This window comes from Clinocottus analis, unplaced genomic scaffold (assembly GCF_023055335.1).
Source record: "Clinocottus analis isolate CAN_PGR_092001 unplaced genomic scaffold, fCliAna1.0.p SCAF_168, whole genome shotgun sequence".
In the NCBI taxonomy this organism is placed as follows: domain Eukaryota; kingdom Metazoa; phylum Chordata; class Actinopteri; order Perciformes; family Cottidae; genus Clinocottus; species Clinocottus analis.
In genome coordinates this window covers 1-10,000 of record NW_027175896.1, presented here as the reverse complement: position 1 = coordinate 10,000, position 10,000 = coordinate 1, and the positions used below count along the sequence as shown (strand labels likewise).

Genomic DNA, 10,000 nt, shown 5'->3' with positions numbered 1-10,000 from the left:
GTTTAAGCTAATCCTACACTTGTACTTAGAAAAAGTGCTCTGGCCTTAAATGTGAACTTAACCAAAGCAAGTAAACAGTTGAACCCCCAAACAGATTGCCAGAAGGAAAGTAAAGCCCTGTAGACTAGTATCTGTCGGTGAAGCTGCTACTTGCAAACTAAACTAAGACACAGAACACTGGATCCTTCAAAATTAGAGTTTTATGGGATGGGAATTGTATTTTCTCTGTTTCTTTCTATTATTTCGTCATGTGGCTGTTGTTGTCTAGTCAGCGTCCTGTAAGCCCACGCGGGCTGTGTACCATACCAATAGTGCAGGATACTGAAATATACAAATAAATCAATACAGTGACCAGCAGTTGGATGAGGTTACAACCTAAATATCATTCTCAAAGCAGCTCAAAACAATATCCCAAAACTGTTTTAACGTGAATACTTGCTATCCCACATTATCATTGAGCAAAAATGGAGTGTTTGTAAGAATTGTAGTTGAACTTGGCAACCTCCGATTGTTGCCGTCAATCAAACGCTTTCAGTGTGTCCTTAAGCCGATTTGTCAGAACTCGTTGCAGCTTTTCACGCACAGACGCTTTGTTGAGACAAACCTTTTATACTTTTTGATTATTTTGTCAGGAATTCAGAGGAATGAGAGAAAAAGCATCAACACACTGCTGTGACATACCCAAAAAAAGCCTCACGAGCAGCGTTTTGTGCCAACTGGGTAATGTGCCTTTTTCATTTCTTGTTGAAGGTGAAGCTGAATGCATCTAGGATTTAATGTCCTTTTCAAACCGCAAAAACTCATCATACCTCCTGTAACCGTGAGATAATGGTTCAGGTCACAATGACCTAACGTTAGATAAGTACCAACGTGACGTGACAAATAAGTCAACGTTTGGCTTAAAATAAGCAAGTGGTCAGTTGTGTTACTTAAGTATGGAAGTTAAGTGAAAAATTAGTCAACCCTCATCTTAAAAATACTAAGTTGCATTACTTACATGACAAATAAATCCATTTTGACAGTAGTCTCCTCCGTGAAAGCACTTTGCAAACAGTTTTTTATGTCATCTTTTTTTTTTTTTTATAACCCGACCCCAACCTCCTTCCAAAGTAAAGTTTGTCGTAATTTATATTTCCTTTGTTACATACAAATTGGTTTTGTGAGATACAAATGAATTACATACAGTGCATTGCTTTTCATAGGAAGAGCTGCCAAGAGAACACCTTGAACACACACACACACACACACACACACACACACACACACACACACACACACACACACACACACACACACACACCACCAATGAAAGCTCATGTGCAGTGCAGGATAAACTTGTTTTTGTCTGTAGGTGAGCATGTGTTGGGTACCACCATCTTATCACACCAACACAAAACAATGTAGAATTCTGCACACACACACACACACACACACACACACACACACACACACACACACACACACACACACACACACACACACACACACACACACACACACACACACACACACTTACAGAGGGTTTCCAGACACGGAGCAGGTGAGGCTGAGCGAGTCGCCCTCTCGCAAAATGCCAGAGGGAGGAACAATTCTGACTGTTGGTGCAACTGCGGGGAGAGAGAAAGAGATAAATGAGTGTGCATGTGAGAGATAAAAAAACAATATATACACAAGAGAAAACAAAATGGACCAAAGGGATCAAAATGGAGCGACAATCAGAGAGAGCAGAAGAAGAAAAAATAATTAAGGAATGAGAGAGAGAGACGGCGAGGGAACAAAAAGGAGGAACAAGAGGAAAGTGCAAAAGTGTCAAAAGGAAGGGTCTTTAACAGCTGTTTCCAAGGCAACCAGCCGACAATCCCACAGTTGAGACACCTGTTATCATCAGCAACCCACCGCTCCAGCAGATGCTGTACTGCACTGGCTTCAGTAACGGAGCGATGGGAAGCCAAATCCAGGCCGACAGTTGGTCATTATTACCAGTTCTCTGGCCCCGAGGAAGCACCAGCTCACTGTTGAATATGAATCATTGTGATCCATCAACAAACATTAGTGAAGGCTGTATGTGGCAAATTAATTGTCCTCAAAGACCGAAGCAGATGTACTTGCTACGTATAAATAATATCACTGACTGTAAATATTTATATGTGCCTGTGGGATGTTTGACTATCTAAAATTGTTGATGAAATACGGGATGAGAATCACATTATACTGCCAGGAAAACTAATATGAGCAGAGAACAAATGGATTAATTGTTAACTTAATTTGATTTGATTAATTTGTTAACTTGTCTAATAGCATCAGAGTGACATTGATGGAGAAGGTTATTATTATGTGTTCTTTTAGCTCCAACTTTCATTGAAAATAAATAGCACTGATGGATCAACGGAAAATCGCAATTTGATGCCTCTCAATTGATGTGTTAATTAGTTCTCTAAGCTTCAAAAAAAGGATTTGCAAACATGAACATAAAAACAATGAGTATCATAATTAAATATAAATTATTACTGAATTGTAAGAAATCTTTGTTTGCCCTCACATAAAAAAAAGACAGAAAGGTTTCAACTAAAGTAATAGAATTAAACTCAACATGTTTGATGGCAGAGAAAAAAACACAATGAATTAACATTTTACACTAATATATTCAACGATAAACTTCATCCAAGGATATAGATTAGAGCTGTCTGACATTTTCAAGATTAATCCCTCTTAACCGTCGACAGATTTCAGAAAATATTGTGAAATCAGCTTAAAATAAAAACATGGTTCTGTCTGAACTTGTTGCCCTGAGTGAATATTAGACTTAAGCCAATTATACATTTAAATCTCTCAGTATTTTCACTGTTTGCTTTTGCCTGCCTCAAATGGAGATTTCACAGCATACCAATTTCTGCAAAAATACATCAATCCATCCCACAACAGTCCTGGGATCATTGCACCTCGGCGAGTATTGTGACCCGGGTTCTCTAAGCTCATGTTGGTTAGCTGCTTAAACCACAAGACGGGACTCGAGCCTGGCCGCAGGCCTGATACTGCAGCTCTCTGCTTGACAAGTTTAGAAGGTATTAGGTTTTAATGAGAGCAGGTCTCATACAGGGCATCTTTGAATATCCCTGTTAAAACCATGAACTGTGTATAAATGAGCTTTTATCTAATATTAGAAAGCCACCATTTAAAATGAGGCTGCTTCACAAGAAAAAAATATTGCTGGCATTTAAGTAAAAAAAAAAATTGGCAATGAACATTTTGTTACTTCAGTTGTTTTCAAGATGGGTAGAAAGTGCTTTGATGTAATGTACACACACACACACACACACACACACACACACACACACACACACACACACACACACACACACACACACACACACACACACACACACACACACACACACACACACACACTTTGCCTGAAGGAGAGACTTACAATTCACATCCAAGCGGTAGTGTCGAATCTTCTTCTGCCCGCCGAGTGCCGGGTGGAATGCCTCGCAGCTCAGCGCCGCCCCGTTGTCTTTCCTTTCTACCGAGATCCGGATGGTGCTGGACACGCTGAAAGTCTTTGCGTTGTCCTGCTGAGATACCACACCTGGAGAGAGAGAGAGAGAGGGAGAGAAAGAAAGAGGGGATGAGATGATACAGGAAAGATAGATGGGTGGTCAAGGCACATGCCCCTTCTTCCTTTTACCCCGCTGAGACATCACACCTATGCTGGGAGAGGGAGAGAGATGGGGAAGGAATAGAGGAGACATTTAGAGGAGACCACAGATGTGGATCAAAGAAGTGAGCAGACTGAAAGGACGAACAAGTTAGTGACTATTGAATGAGCTTTTTTCAGCAACACCAGGTACCCGTTGAGAGGAGGATGAGTGGAGGAAGACAGCATAAGAAAGTGAAAGAGAAAGCAATTTCCATCTATATTTCATGGCAATTATAAGCAGCAGAACCGTTTGTTTGCGTATGGCAAATCAACTGAATAATTTGTGTGTGAGCCTGAGTGAAAGAAAGAGAGAGAGATATGTGGGGAAGAGAGAGAGAGAGAGAGAAAGAGAGATGTGGGATAAAAGAGAGGATATGCATAACCGAATTGAGATTTTAACTGAGCCAGACGTGGCGAGAAGGGAGCGTCAAAGGACCAGGGTGAGAGAAGAAAGTCAAAGGAGAGGGACGCATAGACAGAGAGGAAGAGGGAGGAAGAGAAAGAGAGGCAGCAAAACAGGCATGATTGAGAGGGGGTGAGGGCGAGGAGGGTAGGGAGGGCGAGGAGGGCGAGGAGGGCTGCGGCGAGACAAGTCCAGACATGAAAGAGGGCGATAAGAGAGTCATGCTAGATGCAGTGTGTGGTAAAGATGCGAGAATAGAGGCGGAGGGGAGACAGAACGAGGGAGGATGAACAGACGGGTGACACGGTCACATATTTGGACTTTGTTCTTGTCTAGGCTAAACACAACAATATCACTTATATCGTGCTGAGTTTTCAATTATTACCGGCGAGTAAATGAGAGCAGCCCAATCGAAGCGTGAGAGAGGACGGCGGTGGGTGCAGATGAGCAGGAATAGGGCAGCAGAGGGAAGATAGTGTCTTAATTAAAGAGTGCTTGCCCATATCTGTTGGGATCTGCCTCCAACCTTTAGTGCCACAGTTCATTTAACTCAGGGCCAACAGAGAGAGGAGGGAGGGGAAATGGGATGAAATGAGGAAATGGAGAGAAGGGGGAAAAGAGGAGCGTAAACAGGGGGAGGGGAGAAATCCAGAAATGAAACGAAAAGAGAAGTTAGGAAAAGAGGACATAAGAGGAGAGCAGGAGGGAGGAAAGAGGTGAAGAAAAGATGGAAGAGAAGAGGCAGAGAAGAGAGGAAGACCAAAAAAAGATGCGGCGAGAATAAAGAAAGTGTGGCCTCTCGGTCTCTTTGACTACGAAAGCTCTTTGCAACCGATAACGAAGCTGAGGAGCTTCATGTCTTTGTCACCAGTAAAAATTGAAGGGAAAAAGAAAGGGAGATGAGATGAGAAGAAAGAGAAGGAGCAGAGGGGAAGGACAGAGAGGGCAGAGGCAGAATGACGCTGACAGGCGTGTTCTGACAGAACAAGGGAAGAGACTGGATGAAAGAGACGTTGAGCGTCAGACAAAAATAGAAAGTAAAGGAGACGACTTTAAAACATTGCTCATGCATGTCTCAAAAACTGTTGACGCCAGATTATCTCACACTATTTCATCTGGTCTGTGTGAGTTATTTGAGCGCGGTGAGTGAATTGATGAATAATGCAACACATTTGGCAGCAACTTGTACTTTTAAACACAATTGTCTGTATTTATTAATAATCTGAGATGAATTGAATAATAGAAGAAAAAAAATAGCCGTAAGTCTGAGTCAGAGATGTTTGCATAAATTAGTCTAAGTAAGTATTTTTTCTTGTTCGTGCTCAGTCAACTGTACAAGGTTTTTGAGGAATGAGGAATTAAAATCAAAACATATTATACATAAGTGGTGATTTAACGGCGGGGTGCAAAAAAATCTTTTCTCGTTGGTCAAACAGACTGAAGGCAAGCGAAAGATTGGTCTCAGATGTATTATTGAGTGAAGTGCTCCTTTAATTGAGAGAAGCCAAGACAGACAGAGTTAGAAAGAAGGGTAGAGCAAGGTACTCGACTGAAGGATGTCTCATAGATTTATCAGAAGCAAAGAAGTGAGGAGAGTTAGATGATGGCGAATTAAAGTGTCTGTATGTTAAAGTGGAAAAGAAAGAAAAACATTTTATGTAATGGAGTACTTGTCAGCTATGTGCAAGTAAAACATATTTTAAATATCATTTTCAAGAGCACAGAGAGGGAGATATATATATATATATATATATATATATATATATATATATATATATATATATATATATATATATATTCAGTACATAGAGAGATGTGTGTCTGTTTTTATAGAGAAAGAGTTTGACAAGTGGATGCATTGAAGACAGAAAAGCACTGAAATCTTCCTAATACTTGGTGCTGATGGCGTCCTTCTCAACACAAAGATTGACACACATGTAAAAGTACTTGCTCTGTGAACTTATGACTCCTCCTCAAAGGAACGGAGAAAGAAAAGTTAACAGGATTCACATCTCAAAAAGTGTGTTTGATCATTCGAAACTAGATCGTCTCCTATAAATATTGCAAAGAACATTTGATAAAAATCATGGAAACAAGAGAGGAGAGATTTTGGCAGCCCCGCAGCCAAAACCTTAATTTTCTCCATCCATCCATCTTAACCTGCTCCCATCAACCTATCCATCTGTCATTCCCTCTATTTATCCATCAATCACCCATCTATTCATCCTTCTTTCATTCAGCACTCAATTTGGGATAATTTATCCACCCATTTCACTTCACCTGGCCCATATTCCCCTATTAGTTCCCTCATTTATCTCTCATAATCATTTAACTGTCCATTAGTCCCTGTCCGGGTACCTGGTAGCTCACGACCGTTACGAATCCAGCGCAGGGTGGCAGCCGGCTTGCTGCGTGGCGACATACAGGTGAGCTCCACCTCGCCGCCCTCCACGGCCTCCTGTTTCACCTCCACCGTGGGCGTCTCCGGAGGCACCGACACAGAGAGCGTCGCCACCTGGTGGTGCGTGGCGTCCGTGTAGAGCTGGCAGAAGTAGCCGCCCTCATCAGACACACTGACGTTGGTCAACTCGATGCGCACCAGCCGTGGCGAGAAGAGCACCATCTGGAAACGGTCGTCCTTCAGGGCTGGGGGTGGACAAAGATGATGGGAAGAGTGTAGAAGTGAGATGCAGGTGGGCGAGGAGGTGTCGCAGCATGGGATGGGGTTGTTGGAGAGGAGGCGAGAGGAAGCCGAGGTGGGAGGGAAAAGAAGAGGTGTGATGGGAGTGAAGATGGGGGGGTGAGTGACAGGTAGAAAGGCAAGAACAAGGAGAGGGAAGGTGAGTACATCAGTCACTGAACATAATCACAATCTGCCTGTGAAGTGAGATGGAACTCAAATAAAAGCAACATGCTGTTTTCATAAAAAATAACGGGGGAAAAAAATGGGAAAACAGAAACAACAGATTGTTTTACTCTTGGGTCAGTGTAATTGATTCATTTATTTTCTAACGCTTCAGGGACCGACAGAGAGCATTACGAATTGTTTTTGTCATGGTGCTTTTCTTGTTTGAAATATAGCAGGCACATGCAGAAACTAAGACTGACAAAGTACATGTCATATATTAACACATTTTACTGGCAGGCTTTTGCTAGCTTTATTTTAAATTTGTTTTCAGATGTGGAGCACCTCAGGGAAGAGGTTTATACCTCCCTCACAATCCCATCTAGCACGCCGCAGGTTCTTGACAAAGGGAGCTGTTTTCTTACGCCAAGCATAGATAATCAGACCGATTTAACATTCTGTTACAGTTCTTTATTTGGCCTGAAATTGTCCTCAAGTTACGTTTCTCGACGGCTAGTATTTCAGTTTAGGTTTTAGTTGGTTACAATCTGCACTGTCACCACTAAATGTCGCAAAATCCTACAAACTGCAGCTTTAAAAACCTAGCTCAGAGAGCGGGTCGCTCACCCTCGGAGAGTGATAAGAAAGAGATCCTTCCAGTCTTTTACTTCACTTTTATTTAAGCTGGTTACTGGCTCCAACATTGCCAAAGGTTCCGGGCATTTTTTGACATTTTACCTGCACCCTCCTAATTGGCTTGACTCTTGTTTCCAAATATAATTGGGAGGGAAAAAAAAGATTCAAGCAACAACTGTCAATGACCAAAAACACTGGACTATTCTGAATGGCTTGAAAAAACATCCATGTGGCCGGCTAAGGCAAATCTACACCACCTACAGGGAAGTAATATCAGTTCAGACCTGTAGTTCGGCTCACTTACGGGCCAAGAAGTTGACAGTTGCTGCAATTGCTTCCACTCTTCTTGCGATAAGGACTCAAGTTATTTGAGCTACAAGTCCAAAGCTGCACGGTTGAGTGCTCGCGCTGTTTCTCTGTACTTCAATGACATTGGCTGGGCCTGGTTGCTGGCCCTTTGCATCAATAACACCGTGTTTTGTGTTCATTATTAATATATTTGCCATATATAAAACATACAGTACATTAAAAATACTGTACATTGACCTTTACACAAGAACTAATTGGCAAATACATCGTGCACTGGAGCAGCAAGGGCTTCTTTAATTGATGGGTATGACATCAGCTGTAATATCAGTGGTTCCTTTGCTCCAATATAGTTTGCTCTGTATTAGCAAACAATCAGTTCTATCAAGAACAAGAGTAGATTTCTTTTCCTCGCCACCCTCAAATTTGTGATGTCACTCCTTTGGACAGCGCTGCAGAGGAACAACTGCAAAACATGGGAGAAATAGTGGCTGTGACAGCACTCAAGACCATTTTCTGCTCTTGAATTGATAGTGCTGCTAAATTTAAAGCTCAGTTTGATATAAAAAGTTCAGAGAGAGTTTGCAAAGTCAGTCTCGATGGAGCAGCTCCAGGCTGTACATTGATACAACATAACAGATGCCTTAGTTCTCACATTTCCAGCTTTGAGGGAGAGTGTTGTTAATTTTCCCCAGCACTGATTGGACCATCCTAAACTAAAACATATTCATTTATTCTCTTTGTAACAGCTCACTTTATTTCTTTGTAAGTACATTTTTAATTGGTGCCCGGTATTTTTTTTATTGTTTATCCGATTAGGTTTTAATCATTATTGTTTTACTTGCTGTGAAGCACTTGGTAACTCTTTTAAAAACTGCTATGCAAATAAAGCTTATTGCACAATCAAAAATCATTTTAGGAAAGCTATTAGATTGAGTAGCGCTGCCCCTTTGAGTCAGTGAGAGACATGTTAAACACTACAATTGTACACATTGTACACAGTGTACAATGAATCCCAAAGAACCAAACATTGAAAAAGAGGAGTACAGCCAATCTTCAGACCAATGAGCTACACTCACCAATGCCATAATGCACAAAGAAGAAAGGGAAGAAATTGCAGAGAGGAGTTCATCCAACAACTTTCCTTTTGTTCCCCAAGAAAAGAATATAAATCAATGGTGAGGGAAAAAAATGCTGATAATAACAAATAATACTAACAACAGCCTGGGTGACAGTGGCTCAATGTCCATAGATTCTCATTCTCAGTTTGTATATCGGAATTGGCTGCCAAACCTCTCCGTTACTCTGCATCTCTATTTTATTCCGTCCCGCTCTTCGCTCCTTTGTGTTGGCTTTGGCTCACGTAGAGAACAACACACACATCCCCGATGTAACAACTGGCCATCTCACGGCAAAATTCATCACAACAAAGACACTACGGTATAGATATTGGCTATGCGTGCGTGGGCATGTGTGACAAGAGAGAACAAGAAAGAATGAGAAAATTGTCTTTTATAGCTACATAATGCGGCAGGCGGGAAAAAAATTGTATAGATAGACGCAGAAATCCACTGGGGACTGAGAGCGAGTGGCCCGAAGCGATCGAGTCAGTCCAATGTTCCTGGAAGTGCACCACACTAATCTCTCAACCCCACCCCCAAAATTTCCCCTCCACCGGATGGCAGCGAGATCATCGTCAGTGAGCTATTCCCCACAGATAGGTAAATCTATTTTTTTCCTCTCTGCACTAAATGGCAACTAAATGTCAGACTTCTGTTCAAGTCCAAGTTCACCTTTTATTGTCCTATCTCATTTGCATGCTGAGAAGAGTTGGCAAAAGGGGTAGAAAAAGAGAGATATGAACCACTGCGGAGGACAGCTCCATTTCCACCGCTCTATTATGGCTATCAGTCCCTACAATCACATAAAACACACTGGCTGGTCGCTCACTTGCAAAACAAGGCGGCCTAATTCGCCGCACTTACAGCAGCGCCTCTATCTGTGCTGTTAGTGTGGAATGGCTCGGCACAGAAAGGCTTTAGTTTGTCGGCCTGATATCTGAGCAGCAGATGGGCAATAGGCAGACATGGAAGAGCCCTACAGCGAGTGA

The 10,000-nt window shown here is 42.0% G+C and overlaps 1 protein-coding gene across 1 annotated transcript in view; it reads right to left on the bottom strand.

Moving 5' to 3' along the window:
- LOC137787307 (cell adhesion molecule 4-like) overlaps positions 1 to 6,749 on the bottom strand; it is a gene marked incomplete at its 5' end in the record, with an annotated part of 19,086 nt that extends 12,337 nt beyond the window's left edge. Inside the window, 3 exons of the mRNA XM_068579632.1 lie at positions 1,517 to 1,607; positions 3,428 to 3,589; positions 6,462 to 6,749. Coding sequence (XP_068435733.1) covers positions 1,517 to 1,607; positions 3,428 to 3,589; positions 6,462 to 6,749 — 541 coding nt within the window. The remainder of the gene's footprint in view (positions 1 to 1,516; positions 1,608 to 3,427; positions 3,590 to 6,461) is intronic.
- Positions 6,750 to 10,000: the final 3,251 nt, after the last annotated feature.